The sequence below is a fragment of the Tauraco erythrolophus genome, chromosome 1, assembly GCF_009769465.1.
Source record: "Tauraco erythrolophus isolate bTauEry1 chromosome 1, bTauEry1.pri, whole genome shotgun sequence".
In the NCBI taxonomy this organism is placed as follows: Eukaryota; Metazoa; Chordata; class Aves; order Musophagiformes; family Musophagidae; genus Tauraco; species Tauraco erythrolophus.
The window spans coordinates 111988735-112013818 of NC_141465.1; the positions used below are offsets into that span (position 1 = coordinate 111988735).

General features: G+C 39.0%; 1 protein-coding gene across 1 annotated transcript; it reads right to left on the bottom strand.

Annotated features, from left to right (window-relative positions):
• Positions 1–418: 418 nt before the first annotated feature.
• RXFP2 (relaxin family peptide receptor 2) lies at positions 419–24879 on the bottom strand. The gene is given in 17 exon segments (XM_086616192.1): positions 419–561; positions 564–629; positions 1905–1992; positions 1995–2134; positions 4408–4747; positions 4749–4775; positions 4777–4823; positions 5410–5474; positions 6495–6769; positions 16947–17031; positions 17703–17774; positions 19011–19063; positions 19420–19477; positions 20353–20424; positions 21925–21996; positions 23044–23128; positions 24711–24879. Coding segments are annotated over 17 exon segments (1857 nt in total).
• Between the last annotated feature and the right edge of the window lie 205 nt (positions 24880–25084).

The following is a 25084-nucleotide window of genomic DNA, read 5'->3' on the forward strand; positions in this document are numbered from 1 at the left end:
AAATACCTCTCCACAGTTATATATCCTGAAATTGGTAGTACAGACCAAATGAGACAAAAGTCCTTTTGCTTCATCTATGTACATAATACAAATACTACAGCTGGCAAGTACAGATACAGTGACTCTCTGGGGAAGGAAGGTGAATAGTAGAAAAGCATTACCATTTTTAGCCCCAGTGCATGGTCTACCTCTGTTTCAATCTGCAATACAAATCTCCCCTGATGAATGCAACAATTGTGATTTTATTTTCCGAGAAGATGAATACAGAGGTGGTAATGTCCAGAAAGAGTCTACATATGAATCTCAAAGAGATTAATGCAGCTGTAAGGCAGTTAGGTCCTGTTTCTCTTATCTTGCTGAGAAACAGCCACTTGTAGATTGGTAAATAAAAGTTAGTACTGTCATCAGGAGTTATTTTTTAAAGCACAAATGAAGAGCTATGGGTGAGGGGATCGTCTGTCTGCATGACTGAAGTGGCCAAATGTTTTTTGTCAGTTTTGAAACTTGCTCTCCTTCAAAGACAGTCCAGTGACTGCTTGAATTTCTTCTTAAAGCAACTGATGTGAGAGTATAGAGAATGGAGTTCAAGGCACTGTGTATTGACAGGACAAATATCACTATCCGGGAAGAGATGATGTCCAGGAAAAAAGGTAAGAGACTTCGTATGCTCTGTTCTAGAAATGCTAAAGAAACAAACGTGTCTTTATGTCATTCTTACTTTATGTCTTTTATTTTACTTTATGTCACTTTATGTCATTTTTTGTGGAATGCTACCATAGTATTATTTTTATAAGAAACGGGTTTGAATTCAACATTGCTCATTGTGGTTTTCACTGAGTTCACCATGAGTTTTCATGAAAAGGGGAAAAGAAAAGAACTTTTCATCAGAAAGTGTCTTTCTATCTACTGGCACTTAATAAAAACACTAAACATGAGCTGAAGGATAGCATTTAATATAAATCCAAATCCCAAACGTATTTTTCACATGGCAATTTTTGTCAGTAGGCTTCAAAATGCCTTAAGCTATGGTTATTATTATTTTACAGAGGGGAACCTGGAGTACAGAGGGGTGAAACGACTTGCTCAGAGGGCTGCAAACTGAGCTGTGTAGAGCCTCACCATTGTGAATCCCATGCCAACCACAGTCGTACATCTTCTGAACACCCTCATGATGGCTGTGTTTTATTTTTAACAACCTACATATAATCACTTTTCTCCTGCTTACGCAAATGGAATTCAGTGCTCCCAATGAGACTAAATAGACTTTATGATAAAATAATTGACAATTTACTACATTTCTTTAATGCCTTTCATATTATGGAGAATTATTCAACCCGTTTTCTACAAACATGAGGCATCAATTTTCTAGAATTGTAATGGGGGAGCAGGATGTCTTTATTACTGTGCTATCTGTTAGCAACTACAAGGTTAGCAGGGCTGCATTTAACCCCAGTGCAGTGATGGAGAGCTGTGAGACTGTACATACGGCTCCTCTACAGGCTGGCAAGGGAGAGTGTATGCTGCCCTGTGGGAGCAGGAGGGGCCTGTAGCCCCCTGGAATTCATTGCCTGCACTTACAAATGTGTTGTGTGGGTTGCTTAAAGACCGTCCTGTTACAGTTTTGTTTCCCTGATGATCAAACTAATTACTCATACATCATACCATCAGATTTTGCAACTGTAGCAGATAGCTATATCTAGCTCTTCGCTGGCTAGCCTGTTCTGGTTCTCACCGATATGCATGGATTGAATGTATGTATGTATGTACTTTAAAGCTCAATTTCTGAATGTAGAAAAAGGCAGATATTTTGGGCAATACTTACTCTTCACCCGTGGTTTGCTAGAATTCCTCTGGCAGAATTGGTTTGGTTGAAAATGAATTTTTAACAAAAGAAACCTGCATTATAACATTATCTGGAATTTCCACCTGGAATAAGGAGAGGATTCCAATCACAAAGACAGAAATCCAGCAGATGGCATCAGTGAATACTATTTAAAAAAAAATCAATTGGCATCAGCAACATCCCTGCGAATGTGACTCCTGACCCCTGATGTCTGAAGGGCAGTTTTTTCAACAGAACAAAATATGTTGACCTATGAAAACACTATGATGATGGAGGCTAGCAGGTTCACACCTGTGGGGAAACAAGATTCGAAACAAATGGCATTGAAATCATCTTCCCTCTTTTTCCTTTCTCCCGATCACTTCTCTGTTTCATTCTCTTCCATTAATTTGTTATCATTTCTACATTAATGTGTCTGTAGTGCATCAATACTAATTTTATGTCAGAAACAGCTCCTCAGTGTTGTCTAGTGTCACACAGCCTGCTCACATACCACGTGTTCCCATCTGTTACACAGTGAGATGTGAGTAAGTTGTAAGAAGAAGTCACTATAGAAACAGAGTTAATGCACAGTGTGGGTGGGCTCGTGATTCCACGGAGGTCTGGTCTCCTGACTAGGAAAGCCGCAGGAAATCTAAACCAGAAACCACCTGCAGAACTCTCACATAGTACGGAGAGAACAGCATATTCCCCAGCAAAGTGACAAACCGATCTGAGGTGTGTTCATTTCAGACTGGTTTCCTCAGTTCTGTATAAATATCCATCCCAAATTACTGATGGGAGAACGTGTGCAGAGCAAGCTGTGCAGCTTGGATTTTGTTTGCACTGCACTGTTTTGCTGAACAAGGCTTTTAACAGTTTCTCAGATGACGACTCCATAGACTGGAGTACTCTGATAAGTAGCTGAGAGCCATTGAAGTAACCATTTATGTCAAGATCCCAGCACCTGAAACCAGGCTTTTGCTCAGAAATATGGATTGAAACAAAGAGAATTGAAAAGTGTGACATAATAATTTTGCTGATGGGAAATCACTATGTGAATCTGATATGATGTGTATTGACTTTTTTGACTTTTACTCAATATAATTCTAAACAAACTAGGTTTATCTTTCAATTTGTAGCTTTTTAATCCTTTTGGTATCAAAACATAAAATGAGGACTACTCGTTAAATGTATATGTACTGGCAAAACAAGCCCTACAGCCCTGCAAATGCAGATCAGGAAAAAGATTGGTAGCGCTTTGAATAATCCTCAGTCTTTGCTGTGAGTGAGTGGTCTGAGGCTGAACACAACCAGCTCCTACATATTTCAGGCTGAAGTTTCTGGATTTTATTCTGTTCACTTCCAGTTTATTTTATATAGATATATGTTTAATCATTATTCTCTGTCAATACAATGCACATAAAGCTATGCTTTTAAAGTCTCATCCCACATTATTTATATATTTATATATATGGGTTATATTTTTATATATGTGGGATATTTATATATGTATGTCCCACATAATATATATATTTTTTTATCAGCATTTACTGCAATCCAGTGAAGACTGAGTTGTAGTTGAAATTTTATGATTTTACTGATTTATAAAAGTGAAAAAGTTTCCAACTACTGAGTTGTACACTAAGTATAGCTAAGTAATTACATTATCTTATTGTTATTTCCTTCTATGTCTTCTCCTCTTTGTTACACTCACTTGTGTTTCATTAAAATAAGATGCTAAACTCTTCAGGTGACGGAGACAAAAAAAAAAAGGCTTAGAAAGCCAACCGTATCCTGGGCTGCATCAAAAGAAGTGTGGCCAGCAGGTGGAGGGGGGTGATTCTGCCCCTCTACTCTGCTCTCTTTAGACCTAACCTGGAATACTGCATTCAGCTCTGGAGTCCCCAGCACAAGAAGGACATGGAGCTGCTGGAGCAGGTCCAGAGGAGGACCACGAAGATGATCCAAGGGCTGGAGCACCTCTCCTATGAAGACAGGCTGAGAGAGCTGGGTTTGTTCAGCTTGGAGAAGGCTCCGGTGAGACCTTCAAGCAGCCTTCCAGAACCTAAAGGGGCCTGCAGGAAAGCTGGAGAGGTACTTTTTACAAGGGCATGTAGTGATAGAACAAGGGACAATGGCTTTAAACTGAAAGAGGGGAGATTTAGATTAGATCTAAGGAAGAAATTCTTCCCTCTGAGAATGGTGAAGCATTGGAACAGGTTGCCCCAAGGATTTGTGAATGCCCCATACCTGGAAACATTCAAAGTCAGGTTGGATGGGGCTTTGAACAATCTGATCTATTTGAAAATGTCCCTGCTTATTGCAGAGATGTTGGACTAGATGATCTTTAAAGGACCCCTCCAACCCAAACTATTCTATGATTCTATTGTAAGTGCGCAGCCAGCACACAGCACATAAGACTCTGGTCCTTTTGTGAGCCTTTGGAAGTATTACAACATGAACATTAATTGTGTAGTGAAAAGTACAGCTGTTTGTTAGTGAATGTTCTGTAGAATACCTGTCAATTTTTCTGGTAAGATAATATTAGTCGCTAATTATAACTTAGTAAAAATTAAACTTACCCAGAAGTATACTAAAGGAATACCTATTGCCTCAAATTTCTTCTATTTAAACAGAATTTAATGGGAAACAAACTCAATTTTCCTTGTAATAATTTCCTAAAAAGTCCTCATCGCAGAATGGGATTATTGTTATGGCAAATACAGCAATTCATATGGATATAAGAATCACTACTATCTGCTTCTTTCCAGGATGGATATTACTGAAGGGAAAGACGATTACTAAATGCTTCACTAGCCTCAGATATGTCAGCAACAGGACTCAGACGTCTGTAGGTAGCATGGCGATGAATGCCGTGAGATGGCATGGTAAACTTTCCGTCCACAGCACAGCATATTTTTTTGTACTGTCCACGGTATTTAACACCAAATTTCCAATGAATACAATTCCAAATACACCCCCAGTAGACAATCAGCACCTAGTTAAGAAACAGATCTTTTAGTTTACTGAAAAATAGCAATGAAATGCTTTATATGCAATATACTTACATGTGGAGCCAAACCCTGGCTGACATTCAAAAATAATTTAGCCCTGTGTTTGCAGCATCAGAATTCATGCGCTATGGGGCTATGAGCCCCCTGGTCACAAACAGGAGAGTGGAAGCTGGTATCAGGATGTAAGAGTGGAAGTGTTGCCAAACAGGGCTCCCGTGAGCATGAAAGGATCCAGGGTCAAGCTCCCTGGCTGTGGCCAGCACGGCGGCTTTTGCAGACAACAGAATATCGAATCAGTGCGATGGCACACAGGCAGCCCTGGAGAGAGGCCACAGGAGTCTCAGGGCACTGCACAGGGTGTGGATGCTGCTGTGGTGGAGTTTTAGCCAAGAGCAAGCTGAAAGAGCCTCGGGCAGACTGTGGAAGACCTGGCAGGTCTTTTGCACTATATGGTATATACATGACATAATATAATAAATACACAGAAGATCTCTGATATCTTGCCTGGGTTTCACTTCTAATTTTGCACATCCACAATATGTACCTACTAACAAGGTGAATTCGTTTTACCTGACTGCAGCCATTTACGAAGCTGAAGATCTGAGCCAGTCGTGCCTTGACTATCTTCATAGTCACTGAAGTCAGCAGATACTTTTGGGACATGATTCACTAGACCTACGTTCCATGTGTTTTTTAGGATTAGGTAAATTGCACAATTCATTGACTATAATGAGAGCGCAAAGTGACTAGTTCATAGACATCTGCACTGTCAGCATCTGAAGTCATGCAAGATAAAATCTTTGCTGTGTGAAGTTAACATGCAGTCAGAAAGCAGAGTTTGTAATCTTGGCTAACTGGAACAAAGAGAGAGGAAGTAATAATAGGTTTTATGTGCTTTTAAAGGGTTAATCACTCAAAAACAGTGTCACACTATTGCACCATAAGCTTGCAAGGAGTTAGGATGTGGCCACAGCAAGTATGAATTTGATATAAATTTCTATTGGCTCAAAGATTCTTAATTTGGGAACAACTGCTGGACAGGAGATGGTGGAATCGTTTGGAAGTACACACCTTTTGAAATACACAATTCAAAAATAACAAAAGTACTTATTAGTTCCTGTGCCAAAAAAGGAGATAGAATAGAATAGAATAGCACAGCATAGCATAGCATAGCATAGAATATTTCATTTGGAAAGAACTTACAATGATCATCTAGTCCAACTGCCTGACCACTTCAGATGATGATGATTTGACACATCACAGAGTAAATTCAGACAGCATGTAGTCTAAGACTAGCTAGCTTGTCTATAATCTTTAATACAGAATGAATAGTAGTAATTAATAAAGTAAAATGTTTGTTTCTTAGGTTCTTTCTACACCTTTTGACTACTGAAAATCAAGGAATTGAAGGATCTTGGTTATTTTTTGACACTGTCATTTAGAATGTCAGAAAATGGTGCAAAAATATATCATGCATAATGTTAAATGTTTTGAAACTAGTGTATGTCTAAGATGCAAACTGAAATTATTGGAACATGTTATGTATTATATATTATATGATGTCGTAATGTAGTACACAATGCAATATTACTATACTAATTTTATTAATCAACTAATCAAATCAATGTATTATGATACCTTTAATATATACTTACAAAATTTTTGTAGCCATGTTGTGCGTCTCATTTTCTGTTTTGATCAATGATCTCATTCTGATGATAAGATTTCTAAAACACGTATCTCAGGCTATGACCCACATGCGTACTCTCAGAACATTGCAAGCTAAGAGATCTTCAAATGATGAGATCATGTCTGTTAATGATGAAATCCTGTCTGTTAATGGTGTTCATATTTGGATGTGGAGTGCATAGAAGCAATACGTGAAACTTTCTGAAGTAGCTGAAAATAAAGAGATCACCATGTAATGCTGCTGGTTAAACACAAGCCAATGTCACAGTTAAGTACCAGTTATGCAATTAGGTGCAAGCAGCTGGAAGAGAAGAAATTTTAACAAAATAATTCCTAGTGCATATAAAGGGCATTTTGTGAGACGTATTAAATCAATGAAGAGTTTACTTGAGAAGTTGGTAGCAGATCATCCTTTTGTTCCCCAGTAACAATGCTGGTGGCAGTGGACAGAACAACCTGTGATTTCCTTCAGGTCACTGTAATGTGCATTTAGGGCACTGCCCTTTGTTCATGTACAGCTTGAGAGGAATGGTCAAAGTTGGTATACTTCTTGTTTTCACAAACCTTGTAAGGACTTTGCTTCGCTACTCTTAGTTTGTCATCAGTGTGCAGGTGGGAGTTCTTCATGCTGAGCTGCTTCAGAAGCAGGTCTTTTACTGTCCTCGGCAGAAGGATTTTGCCTGCCTTAACAGATACTGAAATGTCTGTGGAACAACTTAAATTTGGTAATGAACATTATCACGTCTTAAATGTTTCGATTCCTTGACCATTAGACAAATAAATGTTCTGTTTCAGTGGCAATATGCTCATAAAGAAGTCTTGTGGGACAGGACATAAAGGCAATAATACAGTAAAGCCTGCAAGAGCAAGGTTGTTTTGAAATGTATCCTTACATCCCATTGACTTCTACAAGATTTCAAAATATGTTCTGTATAAAAAAATAAAACATGAAAGAGAGATCTGCAAATGAATTTCTGATGTGATATAATTATAGCTGTGAAATATGTGAACAATGACATATCAAATTTTGCATGTTGATGTGATCCTGTCGATTATCCACCATCTGCTGGCATGTAAGTGGACAGTAGCTGATATGAGTTTTATTTTTCAAGAAGCAGTAAAGAGTGGAGGGAAGAGCATAATATGAGCTCTTTAGAAATAAAGTCAGAAGGAGCATTGCACGGTTGAAGAAGTTGCTTACATTCATGGCATAGAATAAGCAAATATAAATATTTGGGAGCGATTCTTGACTGCAAGATCAAAATCAGAAGGAAAAAAAAAAGCCTGAAGATTTCTCATCAAGAATAACATTTTAATTATTCAGATAGTCAGGAGATCTTTGAGTACATATCCTGGTTGGTATTGTGTAGAAGCGTGACATTCCTAAAGCCCTTTGCCTCAGTTCAGGAGTTGTCGGTCAGAGGCACCTGGTGTTACTGGCATGTGGCTGTGACATACTGTGAAGGAAAAGGCATTCTTCATGACAGCAAATTAAGATGTCTATACAGCACACATTCTATCTATCTTCTCTATGAACATATATGGCTTTTATTTGTGTCCGAAAAATAAACACTTTTTCTGTTTCTTAACTCACTTCCCACTTTTGGTGTGCATGAATGAGGTAGTCTACTTCTGCCTGCTAAGCTTAAGGCTACTGTAACTCCTAAGTAAGCAACCAGTTTTATTTATTCCACTTCAACCAGAAAAAGACGTGTGAAAGGCAGAGAAAGAAGTGATGTGATAGGATCTAGAAATGAGGGAACAAAATGAGGAAAATGATTTGTATCTCTGTTTAAAGTAGTGAAATATTTCCTCTATTTTTGCAGAAATTTGGCTACCAGTGGAATTAACATGGAAAAGCAATATGTTGGGATGGTTGTGGACATTTTTGTATGGACTTCCCACCCCCTTAATTATCACTTTGTTTATTTTCATGCATACATGTGGGAGAGGTTCCTCATATGTTGAGACATTATTCCGTTTATATTTAGAGTCTCAATCATTTCCAGGTAACTGTAAAATACGTAAATGTTATGATCTGTGAATAAATTATATGAAACAGGGCTTTCTGTAGTTATCAAATTTTGAATTACACAAATAAGCCTTTTCTTAAATCGTAGGTCTTAAAGAAACTATATTATGAAAAAAACCTGACTATGCTCAGTAGGAATGATCCTACGACAGTTCATCACATCGAGCTTTTTACTGGAAGATTGTGTCGTAGGGATGAGCATTTTGCCTGAACTCCTTTTGTAGTTATGCCATTCAACAACTGATGCAATATCCATTAAGCGAAGCACAAGAAGTGATTGCACAGGTTTTTGTCTCTTTCTCTGGGTGCTAAGATCAGCTGCTCACAGCAGTGTGATTTAAAGTCTTGTTATTATAAACCTTGGCCAGAGGGCCTTCTGACTAACAAAGGAATCACAGAACTGAAAGCACTAATAAGCCCAGAACAGGCAGAGATGAAAGACAACTTCTTCTATGAGAATCCAAAGAAGAGAGGAAGAAATCAGACAAGAAGGCAAAATGTGTAATTCTCTCAGCTTTTCCTTGGGGAAGCGAGAATTCTCCTCCATTGTTCAAGGTAAGATTGGCCTGCAAGCTTTGGATGAGAAATCCAAAGTACTGGGAGGTAGCTGTGGGCCAGCTGAGGAAGGAATGAGACACTGAAGATCTTTTGGGTTTGAATTACTGGAAGCAGCTGATGTAGACAATACAGACAGACCTCCCTTTGGAAGGATAGACAACCTACAGACAATCTAGAAGGCTGAGGGAAGCTGAATATTTTGTCACATTTCTGGAGTTTGCACAAACCAGCTAGATCAAATGGGTCTTGTCCTGCAAGGTTTCTTTTTGTCTGCTGACGAAAAGGTAATGTAGAGGGAGCCTCACAGAGAAGAAATAATTAGAAAAATAGACTAAAATATGTCAGAAAATTTAACATTAGAAAATACTAATTTGAATAACCAGATCACACAAGACACTCAGGTTATATCTGCATTGGTAAGATGAAGACTGCCAAGATGCGGGCATGAGCAGCTATCCATACTGCCTCATTGTTTTGTCCCTTGTGAGCTACTTAGGCCAGACAGTTGTATTTACCAGTATAAATGGAGCCTAGGGACCGAAGGCATCTGCTAGGACCAGTCACGACATGCATGTGATGAGACTGAGGTATGATTAGTGTGCAGGGAGGTTCCTCGCTCCCACCCCAAGAGTGACAGAGGACCACAGAACTGAAGAAAGATGTAGTCAAGGGCAGGTGTGGTGTGCTTGCAGCAGATGTGGGCTGCCTTACATGAGGCAAGACAGGTGCAAAGTGTTGAAAAATGTTTGTATGGAGTGCCATGGGGCAACCCACTTGGCTCACGTCATGCGCCGAGAAGAGAGCACAGGGCATAGAGGTATGAGGCAGGCAAACGGGGACACCTGCAAGCAGAGAAGTCACACAATGTTTTGACTTCTTTCTGCTGTAATACAAACAAGAACAAGACAACAATGGGGGTATGTAACTATCTGAACAGATCCTAAGGAAATGCTAGTAACAATTAAAATGAACCTTGAAAACAAAATAATGGAGAAATATAGCCCTTCCCCTGTCTCTGATGTGGCATGATACGATGGGACTTGCTGACTGGGCAGGACAGACACTCCATACAGCAGTGAAATGTGATATTAAATATTGGTAAAAGGAAAAAGTTTGTATAATATTACATGCAAACAAAACCAGTACTGACTCTGAGAGCCTTAAAAGCGTTCAACTTGATAAAAATCCTAATGGCAGTAGAGCCATAAAAGGACACTTTGTGTACTGAATATATTCAGTAAGCATTTCCAGAAGTGCCTGAAAGCAAAGCTTCATTCTACGGCATCCAAACAGACCTTCAGTCTACAAATTCAGTGTCAGGAGTGCATGTGCAGGAGGATTAGCAAACCCAATAAGGCCAGAAATAGTGACAGAACTTCATTATTTTCCACCTTTGGCTATAGTGGAAAAAGAAAAGAAGCCGTAGGAATAGGTCATTTGATTAGCTGTGATCCAAAGCGGATCAGAAACTCCTGGCGTGATCAAAAGCAACTGGCCACCTGACAGAGGCAAAAACACTAACAGAAACCTGCGATATTGGGTGAGTTTTTTTGCAGTAGGTGCTCAGTGCAGGTGCTGGCATACTCGGACTGCAGTGTATTGTTTTCACCTTCCCTGTTGGGTAATTGCATTTCAAGGGATTTGATACAATATCTGCACAGATGATGTTTTAGGGAAAGGTGCGTGAAAGACTGCAAGAGTGACAGGAACTGAAATCTTGTCAGTGGTGCTCTAGTAACATGGCAAACAAACCCCATTCTATTCATACAGTGCAGCTGGCGTAACCTGAAACTGGTGCACAGCGATGGCAAGACAGTGTACAGAAGATATATTTTGATCATATTTTAGAAAAAGGAAACATCACAACTAAACCAAGAGGAAACATAGCGAAATTACCAAGTCAGATGATCTGCTTAGATAAAAGGCACTTGGGTTGTTGTATCCCTTTGAAATGACTGTGATGAAAGGAGAAAAATAACAGATCTACGAGAAAATGCATCCAAGGATTCCAAATATGGTTTGTGAAGAACATCTTAATCTGCCAAAATGGGAAAGGAAAGCCTGAATTTGAAAGCCTTGATAGTCAAGTAGCCACTTCTGCATCTGTGAAGAGTAGCGGAAACAGAAGGGCAGGGAACCTCTGACAGATGTGACAATGTGTGTGTAGCATCTGGCCAGGCCTTGTGACCAACACATACAGTGTTATTGCTGTGGCTGTAACAGTAAGACCATGAGAGTGCTGCTCATGTCTGTTATAGGAAAAAATTAAATCTGCAGTTGGTCCTAGGGCAGACATGCCTTTGATACCTAATTTGGGATCAGGGATTCCTGTATTTCCAAAGAATCTAGCAGGTGTTCCTGCCTCAGCTATTCCCAGCTCACTGAAGAGACCTTGTGAAATTATCCCTCTTGTCACTGCGGTTAGAGGACCTTGATGTAGTCTTTGTTCCACTTCTAGGTAGACACAGGGAAGATTCTTTTTGACAAGAATTTCAAATCGTATTTGAGGATTTGGTTTGGCTCTTGTCTGGGCCGAAGGCAAGTGGTGTTTTTTCCCCCAAGATTTTAAACTTTAAAATCTCTTTTTTGTATTATATACTGTCTATCCCATGAAACAAAGTGCCTGTCACCCTGTCAGCAAGGCTTCTGGAAAAATGAGTGATTAGTGAGATTGCTTTGTTCTGGTGAAGTCTAGCTCACTTAGATTGAGGGGGGGGTGTGTGTGTGAAATTTTGCCTGTCTTACATTCTTTGTTCCTGTACTGCATGTTCTCAGTTGGAAAAGTAGATCAGACAATCATTTTGACAGGCAGGCAGGTGGTACTGTTACATTGGCAGTACCATATCTATCACAGTTAATGTGCTCTCAGATTGAAATAACTACACTTTCCCTCGCTGGTCAAGGTTTGTATAACAGCAGAGCATGTCTCCATCCATATTTCAAAACAATGTCTTGTCTTATGACTACTGTCTTGTCCCTGCAGTGGCTTATGGGCTAGAATACTGATAGCTGCTGCGTTTAATTCTGTGCATAATAATGAAACAAAGGGCTGTATGCACTTCAAAAAGAATCTAAAAGGAAGTTATTCTGGCACAGCTGCAGCATGATTGTCTCAGTTATCTATAAAAAAACATTTGAGGTGTCCTGGAGAAGCCCATCTGAGATGCCCATGTAGAGCTGACTGATAAGACACAAGACAGCTTTGGCCTTCTAGAGTAGCAAGTGATGGTCAGGTGGGACAGATACCCAAGGGCATCTCCAACAGCATCAGACTCCTATCTGAGGGCAACTTAATAAGCCAGGGTGAACACAGTCACTGGGATCTGGAGAATGGTTCATCTCAACCTAGACTAGCTTTTCGTTTGCTGAATGGCTCTCCAGACTAATACTCCATCTAGTATTATTTGGCACGTCCTGTGGTATCTGAGACACTCATGTGGGTGGACAGACGTGACGCAGGAGCCATGAGAGGCCAAAGACTTTCTGGACTCGGGATGTTAAATAGCACTGGATATCTGACCTGTGGGCGACTGAACCAATCTCCTAAATTTTGCTCTTACTGTAATGACTTAAGACACATTGCTCACCTGGTTACACTTGGACACTTAACATATAGGGGTCTACAAAGAGGAACTGAATGTTACCCTATGTGATGACTTACAGTATTTACTGTGTGGCACAGGAGAAAAATATCAAACAGTAAGCTGCAGGAAAGCTCTTCAGATTAATCATTCAGATTAATTCAGGATGTTTTGCTTTTGCTTCACAAAAAAATAGTGTGAATTTAAAAATAACATTTGGTTCTTCTTTTGGACAGCTTTTTAAGAAAAAGCCATATGGCACAGAATGACAATTTTAAAAAAGAAATTGTGCTTTGCAACTCTGAATCCAATGAAATTATAAGATGTACTTTTAGATGAGGGTGAATCTTTGCAAATTAAAGAAGAAATAAGAAAACTTCTGAATTTGAGCTTTGTGTAAAATCAGCCCTGTGAAGTGGATATTTTATGAACCATGTCAAAGAAGGGTTTATAGAAGTTCTAAAATACATGTTAACATTTATTTATGTCCTTATCTGCCCCAGTGCCCTAGCTATGCTTGTTGTGTAATTTGGTCTTAATTTATGTGTTTTGATTGCTCCAAGGCTTTTAATTTGTGAATAGCAGTAAAACTGAGCAAACTGTATGGCTGCCATTCGTATATTTTGGCCAGCTACCTTAGGGTGCTGAGCACTCCTGTAGGAATAGACATTTGAAGTACATTCAGCATTCGATAGAATGGCCATCAATATGCCTTTTGCAATTGATGAATATTTCTCCTGGAAAGAAAGGATATTATTTAGTGTACTGTGTAGGTAAAGTATTTCAGCTTTTACTTACAGTGACTGAAGCTGCTAAAGACTTTCAACATGATCCTCAGATTGCCAAAAGAAAGTTAAACTGTTCCTTATTTTATTTCAGGAAAAAGACAAGTTAAATTATTACATTTTTAAATTCAGTTGGGAATTCTCATTATAACTTGCAGCTTTTGTAAATACTTCAGGTCTATAAAATATAATGTAATTTTGTAATCATGTTGCTGGACAGATCCTTTGGAGAAATAGAGAACAAAAGCAATGAGGTTCATCCTTAGTATTCCACCCATCGCTTTTAGTACAAACTCTAAGAACTCCAAGTCTCAGATTTTCTCCTTTTATAGGTGAAGAGGCATGCCATCTTACTTAAAATTTTAATAGGAGCAAAATTATCTTTTATCTTTACTTCAGTTCATCCAATAATTTCTGGCTCTGATTTTATCCTTAAGTCACTTTGAAACCAGTTGGTACAGGCACTGATGTTTGGTGATTGCTAAACATGGATCATTTTAGCTCTGATTCATCATAACTAATTCAGCTGAGGTACCTAATTTGGGAACCTGGTTGCCTGAGGGTCTTTCTATAATTTATGAACTTAATCATTGCTGAGAGGTGAGATGAATCAAAGCCTAATTACATAGAAGTGAAGCTTTCACGTTTAATGTAGGTAGAACATGGTAAAACAAAGAAAAAACATTTAAGAAAATCCCACAGTGAATTCAATACAGGAGATTGGTATTAGTGAAGGAGTTTTCACCACACCAGCAAATCAGTGTCTTTAAAAAATAATATCAATTGCTACTCTCCTTCCATGGCCAGTAGCAGCCTGCTTCAGTCACTCATGTCACTCCAGTCACTGTCAGCTCTCCTTCTCCTTCAAGCTTTCCCTTCTCTTTTCCGTTTCTACACCTTCTGCAGCTGTTTCATGTTTCTGCCTAGACACATCATGCCAGATAATGAGGCAACCAAAACCTAGATGCAGTGTGACTGCTTTATATGCAGATGAGCCTGATGCATACACGCTTATCCCTGCGGGAAGTGGCAGTCTCAAATCTTAAAGTAGGTGCCTCCCAGCTGCTGAGAGAGGCTGGTTCACCTCCAAGAAGAGATGCACCCTAGCTATCTTTCTATAGGTTGCTCAGGGAATATAGATACCCTGAGTGTGTGAGCTGAAGAAATTGAAAACTGTAGTATTGGCTCCAGAGGATCCAGGTGAAGCTGAGCCCTTGTGTACCTGGGAGGAGTGGCTGACACGCTTGAAGGCTGTGCTGCCATTCAGAGAGACCTGGTCAGGCTGGAGAGTTGGGCGGGAAGAAATTTAATGAAATACAAGGGCAAGTGTAGAGTCTTGCATTTGGGTTAGAACAACCCCATGTACCAGTACAAGTTGGGGACTGAACTCTTTGGGAACAGCACAGGGGAAAGGGACCTGGGGGTCCTGGTGGACAGCAGGATGACCATGAGCCAGTAATGTGCCCTTGTGGCCAAGAAGGCCAATGGCATCCTGGGGTGTATTAGAAGGGGTGTGGTTAGTAGCTCAAGAGAGGTTCTCCTCCCCCTCTACTCTGCCCTGGTGAGGCCGCATCTGGAATATTGTGTCCAGTTCTGGGCCCCTCAGTTCAAGAAGGACAAGGAACTGCTTGAGAGAGTCCAGCGCAGGGCCACAAAGATGATGAAGGGAGTGGAGCATCTCCCTTATGAGGAAAGGCTGAGGGAGCTGGGTCTCTTTAGCCTGGAGAAGAGGAGACTGAGGGGGGACCTCATTAATGTTTATAAATACGTAAAGGGTGACTGTCATGAGCATGGAGCCAGGCTCTTCTCACTGGCATCCAATGAAAGGACAAGGGGAAATGGATATAAGCTGGAACATAGGAGGTTCCGCTTAAACATGAGGAAGAACTTCTTCCCAGTAAGGGTAACAGAACACTGGAACAGGCTGCCCAGAGAGGTTGTGGAGTCTCCTTCTCTGGAGATGTTCAAAACACTCCTGGACGCATTCTTGTGTGATCTAATCTTGTGTGGTCCTGGTCAGGCAGGGGGATTGGACTAGATGATCCTTTGAGGTCCCTTCCAATCCTTAACATTCTGTGATTCTGTGATACCCAGAAGGGAGGGAGCTTGATGGTCGCTGGAATAGAGGAACACCTTGTTTTTCAGCCCATACGGCTACGGAAAGCCTTGGAATAAGAGTCCCCCTGTTCCTCTGATGCTGCCCTAGGCACTACCTGCAGCCTCCTCTTGCCAGGTTCCTTCTGTCCTTCTGCCTTTGATTCTGGATGGCCTTCTGCCTCACCTTGGCAAGCAGAGGTGCGGTACACTCGCAGATTACAGGCATGCAATAGCTCACACTCTGTAATTTAAAAATAGTTTTTAGAAAGCTCACAATTCCCCCAAATCTTTTAATGAGGAAAAGGTATTTGTAGGCAGCAAACAAATTTGTTTTCCATGAAGAAATCTGTAAGGTAAAATATATATTAGAATAAGTACTTAATGATTCAATTTACTATGGAGTGCTAATTTCACATTTCAATATGACTGTATTTCTTTTTATTTTTCTGGTGTGTTAGAAGTTCCACAGGACTCTAGTTATTTTTTCCAAGCCATAACAAGGTATAGTGTTGTAGTCATTAAAAAGAAACCTACGCAAGACTTAAGTAGTTAGTTAAGTAAAACTTTCCTTAGTTTTAATTAAAAACAAGCTATTTGCAAAGTAAAAGAGCAGTATGGAATTTTATTTGATTAAAGGCTCTGGGATTTTCTATCCAGGCAGAAATTTTGCATGTTCAAATTTAGTTCTTTTTCACTTTTGCTCTCACTGCGATTGATACAGTCCCGCTGCACGGAATTCCTGTTCCTCACTGGTGAGTCACCACATGTGTAACACCAAGAAGCATTTTATATTTCTTAACATGTAGAATTTTTTCTTCATGAACATGATCTTACTTCAGATTCTGCTTTACCTGTCCTCTGTTTTACGTGAGATATAGCTGAATATGAAAAAGTTAGGTATGTAAGTTATTACTGTATGCCAATGTATTTAATTTTTGCAGCAACACAATTTTTTGCTCTGGTTCCCTGCAAGGGGAAAGCTCAGTCTGAAGGAGGAATGGATTCAACAAAAAAAAATATCTGCAGGCTGAGATACAGGCATATTATATCGTTTCTGTTTTGCGATGAGATTGCCAGTCCCAGGATTTAGTGGAGTTTAAAAAGCACCCTGCTGCTCATGACTGATCACAAGGCAGAAAGGAGACAGTATGTCTATTTCTTATGCTATTTGTTGAAACAAGTGATCGTGACAATTGCCAACATGTGCCATGTGACAGCACATACAATAATTCAATTAATTGTAAAGAATACTTCCTTGACAATAGCACAACTGTCCCGATGAGACTTCATACATTGAGACAAATCCTGTGCTGAGGACTGAGAGTCACACATATTCAAAAGGGGTTTGTTGCTTTATTTTCATACTTGTTTTGTTTCCAATACAGTAAGCGCATTGCATTCCAGGAAGCTGGTATTAGTTAAGGGCTTAATATGATTGCCTTCAAAATCTCTGACTAACAATAAGGAAAGTGTTTTTATTTGTATGCTGTGTAGTAGTTTTGCAGGAGGGAGTTTAAGCTCTGGGCTAGTGCTCTTTTCGACCTTCCTTTATTTATTTCTTACAAAATTAGCTCAAATTTATTACCTATTTTTGAATATGAGTGCAGATATCAAATAAAGGAATTTATACTCTTTTCTGTGTTGTAATTTTGTCTCTATTTATGGCCCGGCTCCCTAGCCATTTCAGCAATAATAGGCGAATACATTGGCATTTCTTATTTGCAATCTCCATACCAGAATATATAGCAACCACTAGGTGAAGATTTTACATTTAATTGCAACGTGTCTATAGTCTAAGTTACACCTAGGATAAACACATTCACAACAACTGACTTCAATTTCACTGAGAAACTAAAGTGAAAGACAGAATTTTGCTGAACTCATGTGAGTCAGGAGAATGAGAAGCAACTCCAAAGATTTATGTTGGCAGAGGACTATGGTATTTTTTAGGCAGTCATTTGAAACACTGTGAGGTTCAACTTTGGCAAGGTTGTACTTTTTTTAGGATGTCATACCTTTAAAAGTGGCTTGATCTAACAGAATAAAAAGATGATCAATTTTTATCTTCACAGAAAAAGACATATTCATTTATCAAATGAAATTTTTGCATGATTTACTTACATCCAGTTGATAATAGGCATTTGAGTACAGATCTTCTTGGGAAGAGTCTCAAGTGAATTGGTTATCATTGATCTTCATAAATTAAAGCATGGTTAGAAAACAAAATGTTTTATCATACTTCATAACACAATCTGTATGTGTAAGAAAGACATGCAAATGTAAACTTTTGAGAGAAGAATCCATGATTAGATTTAGTTACATTGCTTTGAAATTTAAAGTAAATTCAGATTTTACAGAAACTACACAAGGAAAAAGACTTTTTAAGTTGCCAGTAGCACAACATAGCACAGTTACTTTTGATAGTAGCTTATTAAGGTACTTTGTTTATAGACAATGGATTCACTGAATGACCAAGTAATACACTAAATTGAACAACTCAGAAAAAAATGTGTTTATTAAATAATTTACATTCTCACTACAATTGCTGTAGGTTTTCCACACATGCTGTGACATTTCTCGAACTCTTTCCATGGGATCTGGTAAGAGTGGAAAGGTATTTCAGCTCCTGCTCCATCCATTGCTTCAGCGCTCACTCTGTGGAGCCTGATCCAAAGATTACTGGTGCCAGCTCTGATGCCAGCAGCTGCCTGCCATGAGCTTGGCTGAGTCAGTTGAGTCAAGGAATTATTAAAAGACACAAAGTTTTTTGTCTTCTTTGCCCTGAGCCAAGAGACTAGTAGCAAAAAACTCTCTGCTATCAAAACCAAGTAATTTATTTCCCTGGATACTATTAAAAACAGCTGCTGTCTTTTCTAAGAACCAAGATTATACTTCTCAAGTGCTGGTTTACTTGATGAGGGTGGTGGAAAATGTTTATAGGACTTCATGTCTCCTTCCCACTTACTGTAACCTCTGCCTTATATGGAATTTTCTGTTATAGTCATCACAGTGATATCTGCATGGGAAATTGTTCAAGTACCTAAATACTCTTTCAGTTTTCTAAAAGGGGATGCTAGGTGTCTACTGGTTGTATCCAAAAATTTCCAGTTTATTTCATGAGTTTCCTGTAGGCATTTTGAGAAGAGAGATATGATTCTGAGCAGTTTTACAACTTTAGGAATGTGCTTCAGTTTTAACAGAAATGTAGTAAAGACAGTCATAGCATGGCAGACATCTACGAGAAATCCAAATCCAAACTTGGATCCAGACATGGTAAGCATGGGGAGTTGACAAGCATGATTCCTTCATGAAGATGTTTGAGAGTCTTAAAGAAAGAAAAGAACTTAGAGCAAAAACAAAAGGATAGAAAAGAAAGCTACTTGGATATTGAACAATGCCGATATGAAAACGTGCAAGAGCAATATTTACAGAAAAAAACCCAAAGACTTTAACCCGATAAATAACTACTGTGAAATTATAATCTAGTTATAATCTAGAAGTCTGGACAGAAATAATAGTTTACTACATCACGAATCCCTGTCAAGAAACAATGAAAAAATGGCTGAGATGAGTAAATTATGAGGGAGCTTTTCCTCTGCAAATCCAAAATAACTAGACCTACTTATTATCTCCAGAAATTGAAACATAACTTGTGTGATAAGGAGTTGCAAGCTGCGGTAGTAATTTAAAAATTTTGTGCAGAATGTCATTTGTAGACATAACTTTACTGCCTTGTTCCTTTCTTTTTTAGATTGATGCCATAACCACACACTCTGTCAGTGATGAATGGTGCTTTTCCAGACAGGGAGAAAATGAGTACTCACAGTCATTTCAATTTATGTAGATTTCTGAGTAGCCCATGTTTCAAACCAGTGATACATTTATGACTGAGATACCTATTGACAAAACACGTAACATGGAAACTAAAATAACATTATCTAAAACCTGATAGACTGCTTCTAAAGGGAGGAAGCAGAAACTTTTCAGGCAGTTGATGAAAACAACTAGAAAGGTAAAGAATTGTGACGAGCAATATTTGATTTTAAAATGTGGAAGTATTTCAGTGTTTCTGTCTCATAGAAGGCTGGCTGTTACTGCACGGACAGTAGCATTTGACTTAATCTTTTAAAGTGTTTTGTAGTTGGAATGATGCTAGGTAAAGCATTAAAAATGTGCTTTTATGAATAGTTTTGCACTGCATTGGGACTAATCTGTTTTGCTATGATGCAATGGACAACATTTGCCTAGGTATTATACATATGCTTTTTAGATCAAGGTAGATGTAGTAAAAATGCTTTGTATGTATCTATCAAAATGTTTTTCAAAACTTGATAAGGAACCGGAAAAATTAGCTTGATTTTCAAAGGCACTGAGCTTGTATCAGCTATTGGAAATGTTAGGGATAATGCTCTAAATACTGACATTTTAAAAATTTGGCCAATATGGTTTGTGATCATCAACTAATGAAGCAGTGTCAGATACAGATAGTAAATGAAGTTTCTAATGGGTTGATAATGATACAAAAAGAAGTTCAGTGATTTGCCTTTGCCCCAGTGTGCAATTAGAGTCACAGCAGGAGTTAAAATTGAGAAAGTGCTCACTTCTAACATCTTTCTCAAGCTATTGGAATATGTGGAATAGTGGTTGGATGAGACTCTGAAGGGCTAAAGTTTAGATGCCTTTTGCTGTTTTGTGGAAGGCTGATTGCTCTGTGACACCTAAGAGGCAAACAGCTATCCAAAAAGGCAAAATTGGGCAATAATGTACTAACAATTTCTGAAGTTTGCATAGTCCAAAGAATACATTCCTTGATACTGTCTGAATGCAATTGTGTTGTAGAAATCTGGTACAGGTAAGGTAAGAAAGCCAGGATAATACTGATTCAGTAACTTCATAGAATTCCCTGTGTTTTCTAATCCCACATTTATCTCCTTTGGCCATTTTAAGAACGCTACTGCTATTAGTGCCTGATGTAACACTGCTGAGGTCAGATTCAGTATTTTCCACCAGAATAGAACTTTCTAATGGCTTCTTTGAGGCTATTCTGTATACGTCTGTCTCCGGTGTGTGTCATGTCCCATTTCTTGATTATGCTTTTGGAATAGAAGATCATAGGATATGAAGAAGAAGATAAAAAGTAGAAAGCACTGGAGGCTGGGGAGAAAAGCCAATTCTGTTCCAGGCTATACGTATATTATTTTGAATTTTATTAAATGTGAACCATCACTAGCCATCCTTTTTAGCACACTGATGCTAACATACGTTGCACCTGCCGAGGTGACTCAGCTGAAAAGTAGTGGCATGTGTATTTTGTTTATATAAAGTTGGTTCTAGCACTGTGCCCACTCTTCAAATTATACAGTCCTTTCACATGACTGTCATTCTTGCTAACCTCTTTTGGATGGAAAGCAGTTTGAGTTGTCATTAGGAACTGTCGAAAAAAAGGCCTACCCCATCCAGTCAGAAGCAAGAGCTAAGGTGAAATAATGTCTACTTAGGGGGTTTATGAGGATTTATCTTAAGTCCTATATATGAATTCTTACCCTTAGAGCTGTCCCTATTTTATTACGTAGACTTCATACCTACTAGCTTTGTACTGTACGCCTTAATCCTGTAAGAATTTGTCTGAGACATATGACAGGTACAGGGCTGGTTTATTTTTATGTTATTAACAACAGCCATATTTTAAAAGGACACAAGTCATTCTACCTGACAATGTAATATATACAAACATCTCCCTTCTTCATGACTCGATGAAGGGCGGACTAGTTCCCACAGGAACTTGGAGAAAGCTGTATTGAAATCTCTCCAAGTCAAACTCCAATAAAAAAGGCCATCTTGCTATATAAATAATATGGAAGACACCACCCAGCTTGAAAAAAAAGTACCAGTGGTGTGTGAGAGGACTGACTACCCAGGAGAACTTGCCATGTGCACAGCTGCTTGCATGATTTTGCAATTGGTTTCCATGGTAGCTAAGCATCAAAAAAAAAAAAAGAAAGAAAAAAAGAAAAAATCATAAAGATGCTTTATTTAACCTTTTAAAATAGTAGGGAGCAATCATCACAAAATGGCAGTATTGCTTATTAGAATTATTTTCGACTTACTAATATTTCTGTGCCAGGGAGCAAGACCGTATCTCTATGTATTGCATATGAAACTGTCTGCATCTGTGCACATCTGGCTACATTGGAAGAATAACAGATGAAAACATGAATTTCAAAAGCAAATACTGTGCTATACTGTTAAAAAAATGATCACACAGGTTACTGTATATTGATTTTTTTCATTCTATATACTCCAGGACTCATGTAACAATTTAATAAACTGTCAAGATTCTTACATTTTCTTCACCTTTGTATACTTGCTGAAAACTTCATCTGGAAGAGAATGGATCTGGTTGTGTGTGAGTGCCCTAAAAGTAATTTGTAACTGATGTTTAAATTAGATCTTCACTGGTTAGTTTTGCAACTGTCAAAAATCAGACCTTTCATCTGTGTGCAGTTGACACAGGGTTGGAGTCTGGAAAGGACTTTTGGCACGTTCCTTGATGTTACACCGGGTGCAGCACGTTGAGTGCATTACCTTGCCTGTAAAGTTTGGATTATTTCTGCTTCTTTGGCATCGGTCCTTATTGTTTAAATCCTGAGCTGAAGCTTGAGTGCTGTCTTCAGATTATCTGGGAGAATATAGTCCTCCCTTTGGTCTGTTTGGAAAGCAAATGTACTTGACTGCTTGAACAAGCTAGCTGAAGGCCAGCAAACTTCATTGCTGAGTTTTAGGACTGGCCTCTTTTAAATATTTACCTTCAGTGATCCAGACAGATCTCTGAGAATTTCTCATATTAACAAGTATTCAGCAATATATAAATTTTGACAACCTGTAGGACTGGAGCTGGCAAAGTGAAATCGGAAGCTATCAGTCATCAATAAAAACCAATAGTCCTGAAATTCCTGCTTTGGTGACTTGAGCAATTATTTAGTGGGTGCTCATTACCCTAATGCTGACTGCACAACCAGTGATCCTTAGGGAGCGACCTGGGGGAGACAGGCTTTAAGCAATAGGAATGACGAATCCAAATAGCATTCAACTCACCTAATTGTAAACATTTGCAGCACAAAACGCACATAGCTGACACCCCAAGCTCTCTTTAGAGGAGAGAAGTAAACATGTTCTGTGTGCAGTTCATATGACCTGTATTAGATTACTAGTTTACACTGTTGACACGTATATTTTGTCAGATGAATTCCACTTTGAAGTGGACCTTGCAGCAAAATACTCACAGCATTCACTACATGTTAGAAAATCACCTAGTAAGTATCTATAGTGGGTCAACCTTTTCTGCAATCTCTGAATGCAGAGGGCCCATACTTGGTAGTGTAGCACTATGCAAAGTGTGTTTGGGCATCTCTTTCTTTGTAAAAACAGCTTTATGCTGGAGAACAAAGGGAACTCTACTTACAGGAGAGCTATGTTTCCTGAAACAAGTGGACCAGACTTTAAATTAACAGCAGCAGTTCTATTTCCATGCAGCTGCAACCTTCTGGCTGTTGGTGGAGACCTGAGAAAAGGAATTCTTGAGTCAATGTCTTACATATGACCCACCAAGTTCATCTGATCTGGAGTGTCATTCTGAGATCTCTCTTTAGAAAGGGATTGGACGTCTAGATGCAACACCCCCAGATTACCTTAGTAAAGTTCACTTATCAGTAAGACTGTAAAACACTGATGCTGCACTTCCCAGGGCTGTAGTGCTTTACATGTAATAAAAGCAAACCTAAGTAAAACATACATCAAGTTTAATATCCTACCATCTAGGAGATGTAGTGGAGAAACTCATACTGCACGACATGGTATAGCACAGAGAGTTACACATTATTTGCAGAGAAAACCAACACACGACAATGAAAATGTTCTAGGACAAGACTGAAAGTCAGAAAGTAACTCACTAAAACCCAGAAAGTTTACACCAGTTTCAGTAAATTAATATGTTTGATGATCTCAAATATCAGGCAAAACCATGGAAAATGAGGAGAACAGATCATTACTGGACCAGCTAAATGTATATGCAATTATACAAGTTACGTGAGATCTGAGAGAAAATCACTTAAAAATCTGGGACTTTTTTTTTTTAATAGATTGGCAGAAGGTAGGAATTTCTATTACATAGGGAGAATATCAGTCTTTGGGGCAATCAGTGTTAGTACATCAGAGTGCAGTCTGAAATTAGCAACAGCACTGGTAGGTGGGTGAACAGTCAGCAGGAAAGGTGCAATGTGGAAAGTCATAAACACAAATGACCACATCCAAAGATGGTAGCTAAGCGGTGATGGTAATGAAAAAAGAGACACAGGAGGGTGATTTGAAACACCTAGAAAGAAGAAAAGGAAGTGAAAGAGATGTAGGAACTTGACTAGGAGGCAGGTGAGGAGGGAGGATACAAAACAGGAGATGACAGTGGAGTTGGGACATTATTTTCTATCCCGGCATGCTTCAGAGTCCCAAAGAAGTCAAATGTGATATAGAGGGAATCAAACTCCAAAATAAGGAACATCTATTAGTGAAAAAATGAGATTGGTCTCATGGATCTGGCTTCCTCATTGCTCTTTTGGATTGAGAGTGGGCATGGAGATCAATAAGACAGAGAAGAATGGTAGTATGATCACCACCAAGTGCATATGTACTTGTGCGCATATACCAACATACATATATATCTAAGATTCTTACAACACTCGAAATCATCATAGAATAAGAATTCTTCACTTTTACTGGTAGAAAGCCTTACTGAGCATAAGTAGCCCTACTTATGTGCAGGAATTCATGCATCCACTTTGAAGGATTCCACACACAGGTATGCAGTGATTACTCACTGTCCGAAGGAGAGGATAATATAATAGGAACTCTACAGGAATCTAACCGCTGGAGTCTGCCTGGGGCAAGCCTTTAGACATCCTGTCAGTTTTCTTTGCTGACCATCATGGCGTAATATTCAATTACATTGAAAACCCCAGACTTGTCAGGCTTGTGGATCATCTGCAGATTATTAGTGATTCCGTGTGTATTAGCTGGAGGAGCACATCCCACAAGCAGATTTCGTTCCTGTATACTTACAGATGTTGCAGTACTCACCACTGTTCTTTTCATCTGCACCATTCTCACAGTCATTTGTGCCATCACAATGAAATGCCCGTGGGAGACATGTTGTATGATTTCCACATGGAAAACAACCTTTTTGACAGACACCACCAACAGAAATGCCTTTCATCAGACAGGATTCTGAGAAAATATGGGAAGACATTTCCTCTATAGCAGAGTATATTTCGAATTAGAAACACCTGGTAAAACTGCAACCACTGCATGCAACCGAATATTTTCATTTTTCGCTTTGAAGTGCATTGTATGTCATTTTAATTCTGCCTCTCGCATTGCAGTGTCAGCTAGAAATGGCTTACCACCACTGAAATTTAGAAAAGACAGCTTAAAGTTTCTGTTTTTCTCTTTCC